The sequence below is a fragment of the Balaenoptera ricei genome, chromosome 20 (assembly GCF_028023285.1).
Source record: "Balaenoptera ricei isolate mBalRic1 chromosome 20, mBalRic1.hap2, whole genome shotgun sequence".
Taxonomy (NCBI): Eukaryota; Metazoa; Chordata; class Mammalia; order Artiodactyla; family Balaenopteridae; genus Balaenoptera; species Balaenoptera ricei.
The window spans coordinates 43,032,130-43,054,740 of record NC_082658.1 but is presented as its reverse complement, the minus strand read 5'-3'; the positions used below and the strand labels follow the sequence as shown (position 1 = coordinate 43,054,740).

The window sequence follows — 22,611 nt, the reverse complement described above, 5'->3', positions numbered from 1 at the left end:
ATTGATGTTAAAGCTCTTGGAAAATACTTCTCCAGCTTGTCTGGATTATGTCTTTCTGTTCTGTACCTGTTGGGATGGTGAATTTCAAAATAAGAAACCAAAGAACTCCCCTCTCTCCCGCTGAAGCGGTCAATATCATACTCTAAGGTTTACTCAGTTCTGTTTAAGAGAGCCGCCGTCTGGGGACTTGCCTGGTGGCGCAGTGGTTAAGAATTCTGCCAATGCAGGGGACACGGGTTCGAGCCCTGGTCCGGGAAGATCCCACGTGCCGCGGAGAAGCTAAGCCTGTGCACCACAACTACCGAGCCTATGCTCTAGAGCCCGCGAGCCACAACTACTGAGCCCACGTGCCACAACTACTGAAGCCCATGCACCATAACTACCGAGCCTGTGCTCTAGAGCCCGTGAGCCACAACTACTGAGCCCACGTGCCACAACTACTGAAGACCGCGCACCTAGAGCCCGTGCTCTGCAACAAGAGAAGCCACTGCAATGAGAAGCCTGCACACTGCAACGAAGAGTAGCCCCGGCTCGCCGCAACTAGAGAAAGCCTGCGCGCAGCAAGGAAGACCCAACGCAGCCCAAAATAAATAAATAAAACTTTAAAAAGAGAGAGAGCTGCCGTCTGGATTGGAATTGGACTGGCTTCATACTGTGTTTTCCTTGAATCTTTTTTGCTGAGACTCCTGAAGAGTTATTGGCATATCCTTGGAGAATCTAATATTCTTTGGGTTGCGATCTACTGCCTATGTTACTCTTCCTCAACATCTAAATATTATTTTAGCCCAGTGAATTTGAAACCAAAAGAGCCCACGTATCATTCTGTCCCCCAATCCTTGCCTCATCAAGTATCTCTGTGCCTAATGAACCATGTTACTGGTGAAATTATGGGGTTTTTAAAATAAATTTATTTATTTGTTTATTTATTTATGGCTGCGTTGGGTCTTCGTTGCTGTGCGCAGGCTTTCTCTAATTGCGTCGAGTGGGGGCTACTCTTGGTTGCGGTGCGCGGGCTTATTCCGGTGGCTTTTCTTGTTGCGGGGCATGGGCTCTAGGCACATGGGCTTCAGTAGTTGTGGCACGTGGGCTCAGTATTTGTGGCACACGGGCTTCAGTAGTTGTGGCTCGTGGGCTCTAGAGCGCAGGCTCAGTAGTTGTGGCGCATGGGCTTAGTTGCTCCACGGCATGTGGGATCTTCCCGGACCAGGGCTCGAACCCGTGTCCCCTGCATTGGCAGGTGGATTCTTTTTTTTTTTTTAATTTTATTTATTTATTTATTTATGGCTGTGTTGGGTCTTCGTTTCTGTGCGAGGGCTTTCTCCATTTGTGGCAAGCGGGGGCCACTCTTCATCGCGGTGCGCGGGCCTCTCACTATCGCGGCCTCTCTTGTTGCGGAGCACAGGCTCCAGACGCGCAGGCTCAGTAATTGTGGCTCACGGGCCTAGTTGCTCCACGGCATGTGGGATCTTCCCAGACCAGGGCTCGAACCCGTGTCCCCTGCATTAGCAGGCAGACTCTCAACCACTGCGCCACCAGGGAAGCCCGGCAGGTGGATTCTTAACCACTGTGCCACCAGGGAAGTCCCTGAAATTATGTTTTGCATATGAACGATGTACAGGTTAAAAAGAAAAAAAAAAAAAAAAAAGGTTGAGAAACCAGTGTTTCCTTCCATTAGCTCAACTTCTTCCCCTTAAATTTCATGCAGCAAATACTTATTGAGTCACTAGTATGCGAGTGAAGATGAGAGCCCCTGTACTGAGAGATCATTGTGTTGTGGGTGAGGCAGAGATAAACAATTATTTATTCTATATAGAGGTGCATGGAGTGGGTGCTACGGAGAGGAACTAGAGCCTTCCTGAGAAATCCTTGTCAAGCTTGAACTAAATCTTCAGATTAAATAGATATTTTCCAGACAGATAAAGTTTTAGGAGAAGAACATATTAAGCAGAAAGAACAACATCTGACAAGAAACAGCGTGTCAGTTTCAGTGTTTGGGGAGCAAGAAGTAATTCTGATGTGCTTAAAGTTAAGGAAATAGGCTGGAGAGGTAGGCAGGGCCCAGATCCAAGGGAACCATATATATTTGAAATAAATGCAGTCCTAGCCAAGAGTAAAAGTTTGAGAGCTGCAAAATGCAGATTTTGAAAATCTAATGTAAAAGAGATGAAACGCTTCTTCACTGATCTCTTGTTAGCATAGTTGTAATACTACATTTGAGCATGTGTAAGATGTCAGTTAAGTCTAATATGGTTTTCCTTAATTATGAAAAATTCTGAGTAAAAAGGTAAAGCAGAAAATGGTGAAAGAAGAGGGAACTTTTCTTTGAGAAACATTTGTTAATAGTACTTAATTGTAAGTCAGGCACCATTATAAGTGCTTTGCAAACATTTACTCGTTAGCCTCATAACAACCCCGTGCATTTGGTCCTGTTGTTATCTCCATCCTTCAGACCGGAGAGTGAGCTGAGTACTACTGCCTAAAGTCACACAGCTAGTAAGTAACAGAGTCAGCATTTGAAATCAGGTGGTCTGGTCTGGTTCCCAGGTCCGTGTTCAGAGCCACTGTGTCTGCTGCCTCTGATTTGGGTGTCCCAGCTTCTCAGAGAATTATTCTAGAGCAGAAGTCCAGGGATAGTCTTCAGGGTGTCCTGAAACCCCTGAAGTTTTTGTGGAAACGTTGCACGTACGGTTTTCAGAAAGAAGGTCCCTGACTTTCATCTGTTTGTCAAAAGGGTCCTTGGGGCAGAATGGTTTTAGCACTGCTGACCTAGAAGAGCTTTTCATGTCTTTTCCATTGTTAAAGGGCTTCAGTTGGAATAAGGATTCCCTCAGAAGAACGATCTATTTATAAGCCCACGCAGACTTCTTAGGTAACATTGTTCTAAATTAATTACTTGTCTGGTTGATCTTCCTAGGAACTTTTTCCAAAATATATAGGATGGAGTCCCGGATTCTGTTTTGAGAAATCTCTCCAGATGATTCTAATATAAGTCTTTGGTTGAGAACCACTAATATTATCTCTTGGAGGACATGTGACCCACACTAGCCCACTTGAACCACTTCCAGTTTTCACTTCTAAATGCCCTTTACAGAGCCTGGCACTCCCTCAAGGTCTTCTTGGTGCCCTTATTTGAAATAAGAGTTCCCATTCTCTCATTGCTGAGTACCAGATGAATTAGAAAATACCTTCTTCCCAGAAGCCCACAGCTGGTATAGATCTTTTGAAGTGGTGCTCTAGTACATCTTAAAGAATGTCTAAGGTCCCTCTTTCCTGAGGCTAGTTACTCTGCTTGTATTCACCAGACTCTAGCTTTTTGAGACTCCTGCTGTCTCAGCATTTTGGGCATCTGATTATGTGATATAGGTCAGAAACTCCTGGGTGTGGGTCATTGAAAGGTTAAATGTACAAGTTACAAGGAAAGTAATTTGATGAATTCTTATAGGAAAGAGGGCAGAAAGATATCAAGGAGACATACCCAAATCAAATTTTGGAAGATGAAATAAAGGTACTATTTTAGGTGGGGAAGGGACTTCCCTGGTGGCGCAGTGGTTAAGAAACCACCTGCCAATGCAGGGGACATGGGTTCGGGCCCTGGTTTGGGAAGATCCCACATGCCACGGAGAATCTAAGCCCATGCACCACAACTACTGAGCCTGCGCTCTAGAGCCCACGTGCCTAGAGCTCATGCTCCGCAACGAAGAGAAGCCCGCCCACCACAACGAAGAGTAGCCCCCGCTTGCCGCAACTAGAGAAGGCCCATGCGCAGCAACGAAGACCCAATGCAGACAAAAAAAAAAAAAAGGTGGGGAAGATGAGTTGATAACAAATGTAAAAGAACTGGAAGTACTTCGGAAAGAGGATATTTCAATCTCAATGTGCTGTTGAAGTATAGACATTTGCCCCAAGAAGGGGCGGGGAGAGAATAGTGGTGCTGGATAAGCACTTTTTACCTTGATTTTCTTAGAGAGAAATAGACATGGTTACTGATTATAAAACTCACCTAGAGAAATGGTTTTCTGCAGTGCCAAGAGCATAGATAGGAAAGTCACCAGTGACAGAAACCAGTGGGAAGTGGTAGTTTCGAGCAGTTCTTCTACTCTCCCCTCTTACAGTATATGGCTCTTATAATCTGCCACAGTGGAGTCTGCCTGTTTCTGAATAGAGAAACCAATCAGTGTTGCCCCTGAACACAAGTACTTATTATAGCTTTTTAAAAAATATGAACACGGTTCATACAGGTTTCTGGTAACTGACTGTACTGTTGAACTGAATGAATAAGCATTTTCAGAACTCTAATGAAAAACTGATGAACTCATGAAAGTGCTAACAAAAGATCAAGATGAAAAAAAAAAATTTAATTACATGGGACTGAGTGAACTGATGAGGATGAGTATAATTTTTGTGACTTTCATTCTGAATTAAAAAAAAAAAAATCCAACAAGGACTCAGAGGCAAAGAATATACAAATCAATTTTCACTGCAAAGTGAAGGAGCTGTTACAGTGGAGGATTACTGGACTGAATGTCAATATTATGACATAGTATGAGTGTGTTTCATGTTTGGTAATTGCAATCATTGTTGCTTTTGTTGTGGTCATCCATGTACAATGCTTGGTGTCAGTCTATTTATCTCTTGTAAAAATAAAATACAGTGTGTGTGTGTGAAAAAAAAAAAAAAACACATAACATTTACCACTTAAAAAAAAAAAAAAATATGAACAGCATGCTCTGGATTGAATGGGCCATGGTAGAATCACAGCCTGCCCAAATCCAGAAGTTTGTACTGTGAGAAGAAAACTCATTTCTTCATTTGTTCAAAGACTTTTCCTTCCGAGAGTCATCAGATTTACGAGTGTTTGACCCAACAAGCTTTTCCAGCCTTATGACTTAGGAAAGTAAGATTTTATAAAAGAAAGCGCTTTAAAACTGATATCTGAGAAAAGATAAGGGGAAGTATGCCACCAGTTATTGTGGAGAGAAAAAAACCAAGGTTTAGAGTCAATTTTGCATTTGCATCCCGGTTCTTCTGTGTACTGACAGTGTGATACTGGATGTTACTTAAGCTTTCTGAACCTCAGTTCCTCATCTGTAAAATGAGAGGGGAGTAACAGTACTTTGTTTGGGATAGTTATAATGAGGATTAGAAATATTGTCATTAATAGGTACTTAGTAAGTGGTAGCAGAAACTACTATTAAAACAACTGACTAGATGTCGCAGGTATAGAATTTGTGCCTTGAATTCATCCCTCCTGGGGCCCCTCCTGGAGCAAGGCAGAGTTGCAGGCTGTCCACGGTGCTCTTGACAGTGGAGTGAATAAGGACATGCTTTGCAGTGTATGGGCTGGTATGTCTTGATTTGGGGTTTCCTGCCCTGTCTAAAAGAGGAAGGAGGGACTTCCCTGGCCGTCCACTGGTTAAGGTTCTGCGCTTCCAATGCAAGGGGCGCAGGTTTGATCCCTGGTCGGGGAACTAAGATCCCACATGACGTGCAGTGAGGCTAAATAAATAAATAAATAAATAAATAACAGATTTTTGGGACTTCCCTGGTGGTCCAGTGACTAAGGCTCCGTGCTCCCAATGCAGGGGGCCCAGGTTTGATCCCTGATCAGGGAACTAGATCCCACGTGCCGCAACTAACTAAGACCCAGCGCAACCAAATAAATAAATATTTAAAAATAAATAAATAAAAGAGGAAGGAAATTGGGTGATATATTTCTAGACACATAACTGTTCTTTCCCTCCTACCTGGCTTCTTATGATGTCCTAATTTTCCCTTGCTACTTTCCTGGCAGGTGGCTGTGAAAAACAATATTGATGTCTTCTACTTCAGCTGCCTCATCCCACTCAACGTGCTTTTTGTAGAAGATGGCAAAATGGGTAAGTATGTCCTCCTGTCCTGCCAAATATACCTTTGCCCTTCCTCTGAATGTGTCAGGCAGAGCATAGCCCCAGAAGGACAAGTTATTTTGAGGTTTAAAAAAATGGAGGAAGGCTATTCTAAAGCTCTAATAATTGCTAATTATATATTCTCCTGAGTCACAGTTGATCTTGCTTTGCTGTTGGTCTCCAAGTCACAATGCCCATTATCCGAGTAAGCCAGTCACCACAGCATACAGAGTAAGTGGCTTGGTGACAAGTAGATGTGGATTTGAATCTCAGCTTGGCTGTTTACTAGCTATGTGACTGTAGCAAGGTGCTTAATTTTTTTGAGTTTCAGTTTCCCAGTTTACAAAGCAGAAATAGTTTTTATAATGACTTGAGATAATACATGGAAATTCAGCACTTAGCCCTGTCCTGAGTTCTTACTGTCTCAAGATAAGAATTCAATAATTTGTGATAAATCTATTGGTATTCCCCATGTGGTTGTTGATATTTCTCTCTTCCCTTACTTAGGAAACCACCATCTAATAAAACTAGCTTGTAGTGATACATATGAAGTTGTATTGGCACTTAACACTGGTTTCATTCTTACAGTAGCTGTTTGGGTAGGGTAGGCGGATGTAATAATATATGATGAAATTAAGAATCAGAAAGTTCACAAGACTTACCAAAGTCACCCAAATAGGAAAACACTGGAGGTAAAACTAAACCCTAGATGTAAACTCTTTTCCAGTGTATCTTAGTGCTACTCATGAGGGCTTAATTGACCTGGAGTGTAGCACCTCTGCATAGCTAAGAGGTGACTCCAGTCCCAGGCTACTGCTGGCTGTACTGCTAGAGCCAGCACTCCAAAGGAGAAATGGTACAAGGGCTTAGATGTCAGAATATTGACAGATTGTACACATCCTTCCTTTCTCTCTGCTTCCCCGTACAGAGCGCCAGGTCTTCCTTGCAACATGGAAGGATATTCCCAATGAAAATGAACTTCAGTTTCAGATTAAGGAATGTCATTTAAATGCTGGTGAGTGATGACTCTAAATTTCATTTTCATCTTAGTGCATTAAATTAGATATTTGAAAATTTTGTCTTTTCTTTACCTATCTTTTCACATCTACCTTATTTCTAGTGAGTATATGGTATTACTATGCAAACTTCTCTTTAAAAACTTGGGATGTTTTGATGTAGGTACTAGATTACTTACAAACTAACAGATTTAAGAAAAGAACTAGAATGGATCCACCCACCCAATTCTCTAGTAGTTGAACATGTATGAGTCATGTTACTTGAACATTCTAAGCATTAGGTAATTGAAGTGGCACTTGAAGATATGCACTCTCCCCAAAATTAAAAGGACTGTTTGTCATTTTACGTCAGCCTTCAGTAGTGGCTCTTTCTGAGATCCTTATTTGGAATCCTGTGTTTACTAGTAAATAAGACTACATCATAGTTGATTAAAGCCTAGTTGGTAGCCTTTTTCTTTCTTGCCTTGTGTCAGCTTTCATATGGTTATACTGACCTCTTTAATCACCATGAGAAAGCTCCAGCCCCCTTAGTAGTTAGTTTTATTACTGTACTAGAACATCAAACGGGGAACCCAGGAGGAGAAACAATAGCAGCTGACAGTGCCTAGGGCTTTGTTTCACTGAAGCATCCTCAGGAGTGGAAGGAGCCTTCAGCTGTTCAGGGTCTTGCCTTTGTTCCAGTCTCTCTTTAAGGTTAGTATAAGGCCTTATGAAATGAAAGGCATTTGAATGAAAGTGAGCCTTGGTGCTGTTGGGTGCCGCCTCTTTTCCTCTTTTCTTCATTCACCCGTCATTTCCTCCTTCTGGCTGCCGCCCTCCCACTGTAGCTGGAGCATTGAGTGGGGGAAAGAGGCAGTACAGCAGTACAGAAAGAAAAAAAAAAACAACTCACTGTCTTCTCAGCTCAACTTGTTCTTTAAAAAGTTTTTTTGCGGGGAGTGGGAGTGCTCTATGATGCATTCCTCCTCTGTGTTCAGACAAGTCTTTTCTTACAGGGCTTCTCCTGAGCCCTTGGAGAGGTGTTTGAGGAGATAGTTTTCTGTAATGTCCACTGTCGCTACTAGTTTGTCGATTCTCTTCAGGAATACCACACACATATCTGCCTTCTTTTGAACATATTCTTGGTCTAGGTTTCTCAGCCTTACTGGTTATGTAGTTATTAAACAAAACCAGATTTTTGCTGAGTTTTCACAAAAAAGTCATACTTAAATTGAGCTGCTTTTTATGCCATATTCTAGGTAGGTGACGGTGTTCTCTCTCTCCTAGGCTTACTGGTTAGTTACCACAAGCCTCATTTGATGAGTTGGGAGGTTGGGCAGTTTTCCGTTGTGTAAGCTGTTTTTCAGGAAGCTTCAGGTGCAGAATCTGCAGTGGTTCATGGCGAGAGTTATAGTCACCCTTGTGTAGTCAGTCCCAGGACATTTCATTTATTATGCTCCTGAGAACACTTGTCCCTCAGAAAAGGGTTCTGTGGTCAAAAAGGTTGGAAAATACAGTGTATGATGTGCCTGTCTTGGGTGAGCACATGAGCACACTAGAAGCTGAGGCTTCCTGCATCGAGGAGACCAGTCTAACTCAACATTAACTGAATTTTTTCACTGTGGAATTTAAAGTCACAAAATGCTTATTATTAACGTCTTATGGAACACCAGCGTTCCTTGAACATGCACGATCTGGGAAACTCTGGCCTATAGAGAGCAGAGAAAGGCCAGAGTAATTGGAAAGCAGATTTGGTTTCAGAGGTCTGGTGTGAAAGGGACATGCTTTTTCAAAAAAGAAAATGGAAGTTTGGATGATTGAGGGCTTTACTGTGGCCTGTCAGAGTTATAGAAAAGATCCCCCTGCTTCCAGATTGGGGTTCTGAACCCTTATTGAACCTTGGTGTACATTTGTGATCTTGCCCAAAGAAGGGGTGTCTGGTCTTGCTCCCAAAGGGTCTTTGTCTTCTGATATAAACTGGAACAGCTTCCCAAAGCAAATTCAGTTTTGATCAGTTCTGCCGTGGCCTCATGCCAGTTCCTCCCTGCCTCGGGTGCTCCAAATACCAGCAAACCAGTTTTCCAGTGACACACAGTGCAGCACGTGGCAGTGCAGCACATGGAGCAGAGGGGAAACAGCCACTTCGTTTTCCCCAGGAGCCCGAGGCCATCGTTTCCCACACTGAATCATTGCTAATCGCTTACAAGACCACTTCCTGCAACTAATCCTTTCTAGCTTTTCCTCTGCCTCCACCCCAAGGTCTGGAGTACCCTGGCCTTTACATTTCCTTCCAGTCTGAGAGCTCTATTAACATGAACATTTTCAGGTTTAGTGCCTTCTGATTCAACACCCTGGGTCTAGCTGAGAGCTAAAAATACCATCCTTCCCAGCTGATCTGTCCTAATCACAATAGCACCAAGCCTTTAAATAGCTTTTTTGTGCCAGAGTAGACATTTGACAGATGGAGCTAACACTCTGAGGGCAACAGGAAGTCGCAGGCTTAAAGGGCTGACCACCTAGCGTTGAGCTTTTACTTTTGCTCTTCCATTTCTTCTAGAGATGAAAGAAGAAAAGAAACCCTCTTCCTAAGCCTTAATCATTTATCAGTTCTTAATAGAAAGGTGTATATGATGGGGTGCTTATGGTGCCACTAGTTGTGTAAATACTAGAAAATATTAGATCAGAAAGGCACCAATGTATGGGTCTCCCTGCTTCCTAGCACTGGTCATCTCTACTGGCGTCAAGCGGTCTGTATGAATCTGTTTTACAGCTTATATTACAGCTGTATTTGGGCTTAGTACATGTCTGGGACCACTATCTTAAGTATACAAGAAGTAGTTGCATCTCCAGCCATATCCAGAAAGGAATCTTTCTGGCAAGCAGTCTACAAACCTGTTTTTTAAATTAAGTGTTTATTATACTGTGAAAAGCTCAGAGACATGTTGTATCTATATTCACTAGTTGGGCTCTCTAGTAAGGGACAAATATTTCTTCTGCCACAGGGACTAGGTGAGGATGAGTTCTGTTTCTTTGTTTTGTCGTGGTTCTCCCCATCCCTCAGAACATTTCATAAATGCAAATGCTTTGCCAGCCAGCACTTAAATATAGTTTGGTTGTTCACATGGTACAAAGTGTTCTTTTCAGCAGGCATAATGGTTTTGAACTTCCTGATGAGTATGTGCCACAGCCAGGACCCATGCATGTACAGATCCCCCTTCCCACTCACTGTGTACCTTCTTCACCCTTACGGCTGCTGGAAGAGGTGCGACCTTAGCTTAAGTAGGAAAATGAAGGGGGGAAGACCACATTCACACCTTCTAAGACTTTAGGCCTCAGGCCCAAAGCCAGATTTGAGGTAGGAGACAAATGAACCAAAAGAAATCACACCTTGATGCAGTTGTAACCATATTTGACCATCTTTTAAAACTCTGTCCTTTAGGGCAAATCTCAGTGTCTTAACATTGCATTGTCATTCTCAGTCTCACAACTGTAAGATTCCATCATGTTTCCCAGGAGTTCAGGTATATTTAAAACAACAACAACAACAACTACAAAAAACTGACATCTTGTAAAGAAGTCTGTCCCAGTCTGACAAGGAAGCCTCCTTAACATTGGCTCGCATTGCCATTCTTAATAGGTTCATTTAGCAGAGTCTGATTATCCTGCCATCTACATACCCTCTAGCTCAAACCTAATAGCGAAGGTTTATGAAAATTGACTCACACATACTTATGTTATAGAACCCTCCTCCCTCCATTCAGTCTTCTGATAGAAATCATGATACAGCCATTTAGTAGGAGCAGAGCCAGGTTCCTAACTGGAATGCTTCCAAACACAGTAAAGTTACATCCATTCAACTTGCTTATTCTACCTGGCTGTTTGCCACATTTTCTAATTCTGGGAGGGTGAGTGTGTATGTGTGTTTGTGAGCTTCCATTTCTTAGCCTATCATCTCTTACTTAGGTGGTAAAATCACGAGACATCTGTAGGCATCTGGGCCTTGCTGTGTATATTGTCTAGAATATGTGCCTATGTAACAAGGTAGATCTTCAACAAAAGCTCCTGCTAGGTGCATGGGCTTCAGTAGTTGTGGCGTGTGGGCTCAGTAGTTGTGGCTCGTGGGCTCTAGAGCACAGGCTCAGTAGTTGTGGCACATGGACTTAGTTGCTCTGCAGCATGTGGGATCTTGCTGGACCAGGGCTCGAACCCGTGTTCCCTGCATTGGCAGGTGGATTCTTAACCACTGCGCCACCAGGGAAGTCCCAGCATTTATTGTTTGTAGACTTTTTAATGATGGCCATTCTGACTGGTGTGAGGTGGCACCTCATTGTAGTTTTGATTTGCATTTCTCTAATAATTAGAAATGTTGAGCATCTTTTCATGTGCCTATTGGTAATCTGTATTTCTTCTTTGGAGAAATGTCTTTTTTTTTTTTTTTTTTTTTTTTTTGATTTTTAAACGTATGTATATTTGAAAAGTGAACTTTATTAACACTAGATGACAAAATTTAAAAAAAAAAATCTCAGTTTGTATTACATGGGTGTTTCTGGTGCCATGGGACTCACATATTAAAGATTACCATGATCTGCAGCATGGTGACCTTTAGAAAGAACTGAAAAGACTCATCTTTTCATTTAGGGCCTTACTTTGCAAATCCATAAAGAATGGCCTGAGGTCAGGTTCCGAATCCTCATCCCAGGAAGGAAGCAAATATATTTCCAATATTAACTGTAGTATTCTTTAAAAGTGACAAATGAGTCTAGGTCTTCTGAGTGTGGTAAACGTGCCTAGACATTTTTTGTGTTGAGGAAATTACTAACTTTGGATGTTAGCTCTGTGGGCTTTGTAAGTACAGATGCTCCTCTTCCCAAGTTCTTTCTTTAGGCCCATTGATAAGAAGCATTCCTTTGAACTGGAAAATTATTTGAAAAAAATATATTTCCAATATCCATGTCCATCTTTGCCTCATCCTCCTTCCCCAGGGAATAGTAACTAATCCATTCATAGAAAGCTTACCATCCATCAAAATATTGCAGGAGGAGCAGTTATGAGCCTGTCTCTTGCATACTACCTCTATCAATGACAAGAAGAAAGGAAGAGTTATCTTTCTGTCATTTATAGAAATTTCACTTGTTGAAATCACCCTGGGACAGATTCATTTTCAAGGCAGAGAAAGGGAATTGTGCCTTAAAGTTCCCGTTTCTCCCTTCAGTTTAATTTTCTTTTTTTTTTTTTTTTTTTTTTTTGTGTGTATACTTTTAGCCATAATTTTATTTTTTTTTATTTTATTTTTTTTTAAGATCTTCTGTGTGCTACATTTTTTTTTTTCACACACACACACTGTATTTTATTTTTACAAGAGATAAATAGACTGACACCAAGAAATGTCTTAAATAGATATTTTTTAATGCCTATGGCATTATGTACATATCGGCGTCTCCAGCACCTGAGTCAGAGGCTTATTCGTAGGTATTGATGGCAGGTATCCATTGTGTCCCAGATACTGTGGGAAATACAGTGATGAAAAACTCTAGGATCCCTGTGCTCAGAGAGCTTACTGTCTTGGAGAACAGAAAGACTGTCCATCACAACAGCCTTTTCCTAGAGAGCACAATAGAACATGACAGGTTTTTATGTGGAGAGAATTTCGTCCCTGAGTAATTTGAATTCTCATCAGAAATGAACATAATAAACTATCAACAAAGAAGTAGTGTTTATCATCTGTGTTTTTAAAGTTTCTCTTTCTGTGATGCTGCAACATCTCATGTTAGCAGTCAGAGAACAAGGAGAGAGAAATGACCTTTAATTCTAGAATGTCATGTCTCTCTGATGCTGTAGTCACAAGGAAGACCCCAAACACCAACCTGTTCTTACCCTGTGTTGGTGACTATGAAGTCCTCCACTCTGACCAGCAACGGCAGCCAGGCTTACAGGGCCTTGGAGCGATCATCTTTGCACAACTTCAGTCTTCCTCAGAGTCTTTTGTTGAGACAGTTTGTTTGATTATTAATTTGGGGCATGGTATTCCCCCAAATTAATAATTTAATTTAAGACCTAAGAAATCATTTGCCTGCTTTTAAAAAAAATCTTAAACATCCAGATTAATAAATTTGACTTGCAGGATTTCTGCAACTGGGTGCTTTTCTGATCCTGGCACTTGAGGCCAGAATGGCTCACGGTGAGGTAGTAGCAACTTCCGAGGCAGTGTTTTGCATTTGAGTGTCAGTTTTGTATCCCCGTGAATCTGGGACTAGCATTGAAGAGATGAATCTGACGTGGCAGTCACTGTGGCACACCCATGTACCTGTTTCTGTCTTTGTCCTCATCAGTGCATTTTTACGTGTCTAGCACCTAGTTTAAGATTACCAACTCCTTAGACCCACCATAATCTCCACAGGTAATTCTTACACTAATGCTTATTTGCACCTTATTCTGTTTTCTGTCCTGGAATGTGATACACAGGCACTTCAGGAGCTTCTTCCTTACCCTTCGCTCTTGTGGAAGAAGGGCTTTCTGAAATGTGCATGTATGCATGTAACAGTGCTTCTCAGGAGACTTGAGCACACATAACTCATAGTACATTTGTTTGGTATTTTAACTGAAGGTGTTGGATTTTGAATCTGTGTTTCTAGACACTGTTTCCAGCAAGTTGCAAAACAACAATGTTTATACTATTGCGAAGAGGAATGTGGAAGGGCAGGACATGCTGTACCAATCCCTGAAGCTCACTAATGGCATTTGGATTTTGGCCGAGCTACGTATCCAGCCAGGAAACCCCAATTACACGGTAAGACCTTTCTCAGAATGGGTGAGATGGGTTCAAGGAGGGGGGTAAGAGCCCTTTCATTTTTTCTCAGCATCCAGGAAAGACCTGGTAGAGGTGCTTCAGACGCCAGGTATCCAAAACAAGCAGTCAGTAAAGAAGTCCCCAGTTGCCTCCTTAGAAGACCTTCTGTCTGCAGTGTCTGCCCCATCCAGCAGGCACGGTGCCTCGCAGCACGAGTGTCTCAGACTCCTCCTGGTATATACAGAGTTGCTCACAAAACTTGGCAACTTCATCAGTATTGGTTAATACTTAACCTAGCATATCTATGCATGTGGTACTGTAACAAGCTGCTAAGAGGATTGTTTCCGTAGCTCATTTCAAGCTCATTCCTGCTTTTCTTAGGATATCAGAATCCCAGACATATGAGCCTTTTTTAGCAGTGTTGTGTATCCTAAATGGTTGTTGAAAAGTTAAAGCAACATGGGACATACCTTTCACAGCCTGTAAGGGGACTTTAGTTTAGAAAACTTCATTCATTACCACACTGGACTAAAATTGGAATCCTGGCAGTACTTTTAGGGGAGGAGCCAGTTGCTTTGTTAAACAACAGAGCTTTAATACCCTAGGCACCCGGTGTTTGTTTGCTGTTGTAAAATGCAGTCTCCCAATAGGATGCTGCTTGTCATCTGCACTTTGTCAAGTACAAGAAAAACCCTTGGGATGGGGGAAATATCTTATTCTTCTGTTATGTTTAAGGCTTTTGAATTGAATAACTCTAAGGAAGCTTCATATTCAGTAGATTAAGGGAGCTTTTTAGCCATGTAGCTGAGAAAAGTCTGTGACTCCTTTCCTTAATTTTAAGGCAAGCCTGTTTTCATTAGCATACATCAAGGAAATAATACCACCCAGAACTGAAAATTCTTGGTGTTTCCCCACTAGTTCCCTCCCTTGAAGTAAGCTGGACTAGTGTGTGTGTGTGTGAGCTACTGAGTCCCACCAAGCTAGATTTTTGGCCAAGCATTTGTGAGCTGAGAGAGATCAGGCTTCCCTCATAAAGTGTACGCTCCTCCCACCCACCTCCTCCACCACCAGTGCCTTGTCTTTTTTTGTAAGAAACTACCCTGTCATTTTCCTTGAGCTCCCTAAGAAAGGAAAACCCCTCTGTGCTCTTTCTGGAGGGACAGGTTTTCACTGTAAAATCAAGGTCTTGTAAAATAACTCCATTTGCTTCCCTAGAAATTTCTTCAAAGTATGCATATTTGTGTGTGTGTTTTTTTTAATCATCCATTATTTTATTGTATATAGTATTCCATCTCAGCTAGGTTAAAGAAGCATGATTACCCCCAGATTGCAGGTAAGGAAACCAAGGTTAAGAATGATTAATGACTTGTTCGAGATCACATAAGTTGTTGGTAGGTGAGTGGTGTGTAGAAAACTCAGGTATCTCAACACTTCCTACCATATTCTTTCTATTCATTATAAGGGTAGTGAGAATTTTGAGAAGGACCTCTTAGTAACAACATAGTTTGTTTAAAATTTTTAAAACCTTTTTATTTTGAACTAATTTAAGACTCACAGAAAGTTTTTAAAATGGTACATAGAGTTCCCATGTATCTTTCACCCAGTTTTCCTCATTGAGAACATCTTAACAACCGTAGTACATTTTCAAGCAGGAAATTGATATTGGTACAATACTATTAACTAAACTACAGACCTTATTCAGATTTCACCAGGTTCTACATCATTACTCTTACTTTATTTTATTTGGTTAAGGACTATACAGTACTATGAAATCTTATCACACATATAAATTTGTATAATCATCACCACGGTCAGGATACAGAACTGTTCCATCACCACAGAAAAACTCCTTCTTGCTATGTCTTTATAGTTACACATTCACCCAAGCCCTAACCCATGGCAACCACTGGTATGTTTGTTCTCCATTACTGTAATTTTGTCATTTCAAGAGTGTTATATAAATTCAATTCCTACAGCCTGTATCCTTTTGAGACTTTTTTTTCACTTAACATAATACCCTTGACATCTATCTAAGTCGTTGCATGTGTTAATAATTTGGTTTTTTTATGACCAAGTAAGTAGTGGTGCACTACATGATAAATCACTTCCGCCAACCCCTTACTGTATTTCATTAAGAAAGTATGTTTATCCCATGAGGAAGAGGCCTCATATCTCTAAGTAGCTCTATCTCACCTGGGAAGATAACTTGTCCCAGGTGAAGAAGTCTGTGTCCCAGGCTATAAACCAGAAGTGGATGTGTAAGTCCTTGGCTTACCTAGGCAGGGGGCGTGAGTCTAGGTGGGTGGCATTCCTGAGTGGTTGGTGTTAAAGATGTGTCACATAAGCAGGCTAGCGGTTCAAAAGTTAAAACCCTGGTAAGGCCTCTTTTCCCTTAGGAGCCATGTAAAATGAGACCCAGAGTCCTAAGTCAGATTTTTTAGCCTCTTTGTTCTTTATGTATGTTTCCCTTTTGCTTTCTTTAGGAATTAGCAACAACAACAAAAAAATCTTTTCTTTTTTTTTTTTTTTTTTTAATTTATTCTGTCTTGTTTTAGCTGTACTAGTTGGAAAGCAAGGAATGGGTTTAAGTCTAAACTTAACCATTTGTTAAAGGCTGGGATGTCTGGGGGAGGGAGGTGATAGAACAGTCCAGAAAGAGAGATTCTTTCTTCTCTTCCTTCGCCTCCCTCCTCCTTCCCCCTCCAAAGAGCAGCTGAAATTCTCAGGGTCCAGGCGTGGTCAGTCCATGACCCCTGCCAGTGCCATCCTTGGCAGATAGGGCTTTTATTGAGGAAGGCAACATTTCCTTATCACTCGTGAACGAAAAAGTGGATCTCCAACTGGTTGGAAGTTCCAGTATTGCTACAAAGATGTGAAAAAATACAGGACAGTATTTTGAAGGGGAGGAACTACCCTCTCTTTAGTCTGGGAGTTAACTCCCTTAGGCAGTTCTTACTCTTTTTAGCTTCCTCTCCTCCTCCTTTTCTGAACCCACATACTCTCCCACGAGAATTTTCTACAACACTGACAGTGAAGAGGCTGTGGAGGAGGAGGTACAGATTGCCTCTATAGGGAGCTTGAAAGTCAGGGAAATGCCTATAGCTGCAACTTTGACCAAAGAAGGGAGCTGTTTTCTACTCGTTTTTTGTTTTTCACTTACTTACTTACTTTACTTATTTATTTATGGCTGTGTTGGGTCTTCGTTGCTGCACGTGGGCTTTCTCTAGTTACAGCGAGCAGGGGCTACTCTTTGTTGCGGTCCGTGGGCTTCTCATTGCGATGGCTTCTCTTGTGGAGCATGGGCTCTAGGCACGCGGGCTTCAGTAGTTGTGGTGTGAAGGCTCAGTAGTTGTGGCTCACGGACTCTAGAGCACAGGCTCAGTAGTTGTGGCTCACGGGCTTAGTTGCTCCGCGGCATGTGGGATCTTCCCAGACCAGGGATTGAACCTGTGTCCCCTGCATTGGCAGGCGGATTCTTAACTACTGCACCACCAGGGAAGTCCTCTATTTGTATTTATATTCTTAAATTAGTTGTTCATTTGTTTTGTTCTACATTTATCAGAATTGTCTTCCTGATTAATGTCAAGCAGCAATTTTGGAAATGGCTTAGAGACTGAATATTAAAGCTGCAAATAAATAGAGCCTCTTTTGATGTTCTTTTGTTTGGCTTGGTTCTGTTTCGTTTTGCATTTTTAAAATATCACTAAGTTTTGAGGACGTGAGTTTTCTCAAGAAGTTCAGGGTTGACCAATCATCATCTTGACGTTTTTGCCAAAAACATTCTCACCTTTTGTACTTTGTTAAATCATCCAGAGTCTCTAATAAGAGAATAAAGAGGTAATCTAAAATCTCATGGTGATACATCGTTAAAGACAACTTTTGTTAATCTACCTTAATAGACAAGAGCAATGATGTCAGTAATACAAAAAACAAGTATTAAATTTTCTGGTTCTAAATGCAGTTTGCATGGTTTTGCTGTTATGTTATTGTTAATAGTGTTTTGCCTAATCTAGTACAATTCAGGAGTCCAAATATGGGTTTAAATTTTGCACTTGTTGACCCACAAAGTGAAAATCTCAGTGTTCAACATTGAAATCTTTTTAATGTTTTAATTTTAATTTGGTAATTGTTAGACTAGAAGAAGAGGTGGTGGTAGAGAAGTAGAGTAGTGTCAGAAGTACCTGATAGGCCTGAATAAGAGGCAGAAAATGAAAGATTATGCTGTTGGCATAAATGGCTGTACAGTTACACTCAGTAAATGTCTTTTTGTGTTGGTTCTTGTTTTCCCTCCTTAACAGTGTATACTCTTCTCAGTGTAATAAAGGAAAGACTAGTACCTTGGAGCTAGTATCTAGCTTACGCTTTTATTTTACTTGAATATACATCCTCCTGAATTGGGACCGAGATAACCATCCTTGTCAGACAGAAACTGGAGCAGACAGCTGAAATGACGACCACGTTAAGGGTTTTAACCCTTCCCTTTTCATTTGGTAGTAGTCCTTATGACTCTTAGCAAAGCAGTAGAGTATCTTTTCCCCTACATTTTTTCATATGGATTATTTCCTAACCTCGTAGACCCACATAGAATGTGGGTGGAAACACAGCACAGCTTGACATTGATTAAACTGAAATTCTAAAACCCGTGTAACCTATTAACAGGATCTCTTTGTTTGGCTACTCAGTGGTAGAAGCTCTTCTCCCCTTTTATCAGGAAGAGGTGTCCTTGGCACTGAGTACTTGGATACCTTTCGAGTTAATGCCATCCTCTGTGCTAATCTTCCTTCTCCTTTTCCTCCAAACAGCTGTCGCTGAAGTGTAGAGCTCCTGAAGTCTCCCAGTACATCTATCAGGTCTACGACAGCATTTTGAAAAACTAATAGACTGGTCCGGTGCCCTCTGGCCACCCTGTGATCGGTGCAAGCCAAGAACTCTTAACTGGAAGAAAATTGTATTGCCGTGTAGAATCTGAACCCAAACACACTGAGGCCACCCACCAAGGTAGTGACTAGTCTAACCTGTGCTAACATTAGGGCACAACCTGTTGGATAGTTTTAGCTTCCTGTGACCATTTGTAACCACTGCTTCAATCACTTCCCACCTCGTGCCACCTGCTGCTATCTGTCCTTACTTGTGGACTTCTCCATCCTGTGCCAGTGGCTGGCATTTTTGAGTGTAGTTTGATATTTTGTAATCGAGAGCTCGTTTCAAAAGAAGAAAAAGACAAAAAAAAATTAAAGCAAGGAAAAGTGTCACTGAAACGTAAACTGCACTTTATTGTTTTATATTTTTGTACATATGAGAAATTGAGGGAATAGTGTGTAACTGATAAAAAGTGTTAAAACAACCGCACAGTCCTGGAGGAAGAGACGCAGTTTCTTGCCCACCCCATTAGGGGTTTTTTGTCTGTGGCAGCCTTGTCCCTGATCCCTTTTTTTTCTCTCCAAACTCCTTTTCCTTGTGATTCCCCCTGCCCCGTATTATCATCTCCTCTGATGCTCTGCAGTTAGGAATGGTGGTCTTTCTTGAATGGTGCTGCAGAGTGCAGGAAATAGGGCTTGTCAGCATCGAGGCTGAGAAAAATGAGAACTTACTACATTCCTTTCCACTGATCTAATCTATTAATAACACTGATTAAGGAATTTGAGTAGAGATGGGAAACAGGAACCAAAATGCCCTTCCCCCATCTCCTGCTCTGGATTTATTTTAACTCTCAGGTCCAATTCAGATCTAAAATCTTAGTTTTAGAGTTGAAACAGACTTTAAGTAATAACTTACCCAACCTTGTTTTTCTAAAAAGGAAAAAGATAAGAGACAAACAGGATGTTATTGCCTAAGGCCTGTTAACTGATCAGTAGCAGAGGTGGGGGAGTGGGTCTCCTAAATCCTCATCAGTGTTGTCTTCACTGCAGGACCGTCTCCATAATTTTCTTCCTTCAATGCCTTTCTTTTACCTTTTCTGTGCCTGCTTCTTTATGGCTCTTCTCATACTTCATACAGATTTTGGCACTCCATTCATTGGCATCTGGCAGCAGCAGCGTATCTTTCCAGGGACTTGAAGGTAAATCCTGATGCCAGAATGAAGGAGTAGCTAATAGTCTCCTGGAGCCACAGTTCTTGAGGCCAGCAGGATGGGTGCAGGGATGAAGTGAGCTTCGGGATGCCACAGATTCACTTGATCCTTCACTTCTCTGATCTGTTCTTTACTTGTGTTGCTTAGGCTGCAAGGCAATTGAGATCACCTCAGAGGGCCAAGCAGTTCTTTTCATCTCTCAAAAGATTGGGAGATGTGAGGACCCCCTGCCCCCTGGACACATTGGGTGTGGTCTGTCAAAGAATGCTTCATGCCTGGAACACCAGTCTGTTTAGCAGTGTTCACACTGTTTCATCTGTGGGCACCTGTGCCGACCAGCACCCAGGATTCAGGGTCCGTGACCAAGACTGCTTCTCAGATGCCCCTGCTCAAATCAGGGGCGCTTGGGTCCAAAGGCCTCATGTAGGACCCAGACCTAAGAGTGAGTCCAAGAGGAGGAGGGATCATAGAAAACAAGAGCAGGAACTACCCCCCAACCCTGTCACAAGTGAAATGACTCTGATTCATATCAGTTGCAAAGTTTGGGGGTGCAGGTCCCCCAAAGCAGCTTTTTAAACCTTGAGAATCTCCAAGAGAAGAAGTTCTGGGGTGGGGGTCAGGAGCCATGTCCTGCGCTCACCGCCCCTCAGGCACGTGGAGAACAGGAAGTAGCACAGGATTGCGTGTGGGAGGGGGGTCAGTTGGTGACAGGTGGGGTAGAAAAGCAGGTGGGTGAAGTCCCCTTTTTGGGAAATCTCTCGTGGAGTCAGTTGGATACAAGCAGTGAAGAAGGTCCACACTACAAGTGCAGTGTTCTCATCTCAAAGCAAACTGCAGTTCCAGAAGGAAGAGCGTGTGTCAGGGTAAGCAGACAAGACAAGTTTGTACCAAGATACGTTCCTCCACCCCTGAAACCAGGCTTCTCTCAGCCTCCCCGGCAGTGAGGGGAAACAGCTGCTGTTCTCAGCTGACCTGACTGAGCCAATCCGCGCGCGAACTCTTCACTCCTTGGAGAGGCTGCCTACCGGTTTGCCCCTGAGCAGTTAGGGAGGGATTCTGCTCCACAGAAAGGACCTCTCTCCTGAGGAGACAGAGCCTGTTGCCTCCACCACAGCTTCCCTTTGGGCCCATCTCAAGCCTGGCCAGACTGGGGAACGGAGTGGAGGTTGCCCTGTATTCCCCTCTCCTCTGCCTCAGTGTGTCTTTGTAACGTCAGCTGGTGTCTTCCAAAGGGCAAGGGAACTACACACACACCCAGAACTCTTGCTGGTCAGAGATTCCCTGAGTGTCTGTCCTCGCCCGAGCCCGTTTTGTGTGTCTGTGTTGTGAACCTTGGGACTCTGGAGAGAAGGGGAGGGGGGGTAAACGTTGCCCTGAGAAGGCTTATCATTCTTTTGTTGTTGGGATCTGTTCTTGGGGAGGGTGGGGGTCGGGGGAAGCTTGACTTTGTCTTCGTCAATAAACTCTCATTTACATAAAATGAAGTTTGTGCCTATGTACTTTGTTCCCAGAAGTGACAATCTAGGACAAGACACAGCTGGCCAAGGGAGGGATGGGCATTAATAACCATGCTATTAGAACTTGCCTTTTGGCTGCCCTAGCCCTCCCAGGGATTTAGCCAGATGAAATGTTAAGATTGGCCTGAGGAAGAATCACATGTCTCAGAGGCTCCTCTTAACCAAGCCCCCTGTCACCGTCACCACACAGGCATTTCGCCGCAGGCGGGGAGTGCTCGGAGGAGCCCATCCTCTTCCCTGGCAGGTCCCCGGCTAGGACCCAAAGCAGATGGTCCAGGGGCAGGCGGCCAGCCAGGCACAGGGGCAGAAGGAGCACAGCAGAGCTGCTCATCGGTGTCCTCTTACCCAGGGCGTTTCACTAGTGAATTTATAAAAGCCTCTCAGATCTGCACTCAGGGCCTGCATGTTCCCAAGTGGATAGAATTAATGCTGCTTTCAAGCAAACTTGCCAAGGAGTTCAGATCTAATCACCTGCATTTGTGTTGCCGGGGACACGTGAGCCAGGTGTGGTCAAGCTAGAGGCCCTGCCCCTGGTTGTGATGAGTGGACAGCGTCTGAAGTCTCCCACAGCCTGGAGTGGGGGAAGGAGGCTGAGGGATCCAATGCCCAGACGCCCTGAGCCTCTCTCACCAGTAGAGTGAGTGTAGGTAAGGTGCTTTGCACCGTGCTCAGCAGAGTAACTGCTTTTATTACACGGATGTCCAAACACCATGAACAAGCTGCCTTTGGCAGCTAGGAGCTCTTGGTTGTCTCCACGTGCTGGCTGCAGTTAGCCCGAGCTCTAACTGGAATAACACTTGGGGTGGAGTGGGGTCAGGGTGGTCTTTGCGGAGGTTCAGAGTCAGAGACATGAAGAGGGATGGGCCTGACTGAGGTCTAATTGGGTTCACCAGCTAAGAATGTCAATTTTGGCCAAGAAAATCCTTAGGACAGAAGCTTTCAACTCTTGGGTGCACATTGATATCACCCAAGAGCTTTCACAAAAGGCTGGTGATTCTTGGCCAGTCGGGTGGGGCCTGGGGCAATCTGCATTTCAAAAAACTCCTCAGATGTTTCTAGAAGTGCTGGATTGAGAATCACTGCCAGAGAAAGACTCACACTTGTTTGCCTCCTGCCTCTCCTGCAGTAATGGTGCTCTTGTGGCAGTTGAAAAACGGTAAAGCACTTTCATGCACGAGATGCCTGCCCATTCGTGAATTGAGAGCGTTATCCCCATTTTTCAGGTGAGAGGAGGCAGAGCCACGTCTTCTGATTCCCTCTGCCCTTAACTACTACAGCTTCCCTTCATCTGTGCCACCAGGCCAAAAGCCAGCCTTGCTAAGCCCCTGAGGTCCCAGTGTGTTCAGTCTCCAAAAGC

General features: G+C 43.0%; 1 protein-coding gene across 3 annotated transcripts in view; it reads left to right on the top strand.

Moving 5' to 3' along the window:
* Window positions 1-18,925, top strand: part of AP2B1 (adaptor related protein complex 2 subunit beta 1) — a 119,328-nt gene extending 100,403 nt beyond the window's left edge. For all 3 annotated transcript variants that reach the window (XM_059908701.1, XM_059908702.1, XM_059908700.1), the window contains 4 exons: window positions 5,792-5,876; window positions 6,814-6,900; window positions 13,513-13,667; window positions 18,470-18,925. In XM_059908701.1, coding sequence (XP_059764684.1) covers window positions 5,792-5,876; window positions 6,814-6,900; window positions 13,513-13,667; window positions 18,470-18,544 — 402 coding nt within the window. In that variant the 3' untranslated portion in view covers window positions 18,545-18,925. The remainder of the gene's footprint in view (window positions 1-5,791; window positions 5,877-6,813; window positions 6,901-13,512; window positions 13,668-18,469) is intronic.
* Window positions 18,926-22,611: the final 3,686 nt, after the last annotated feature.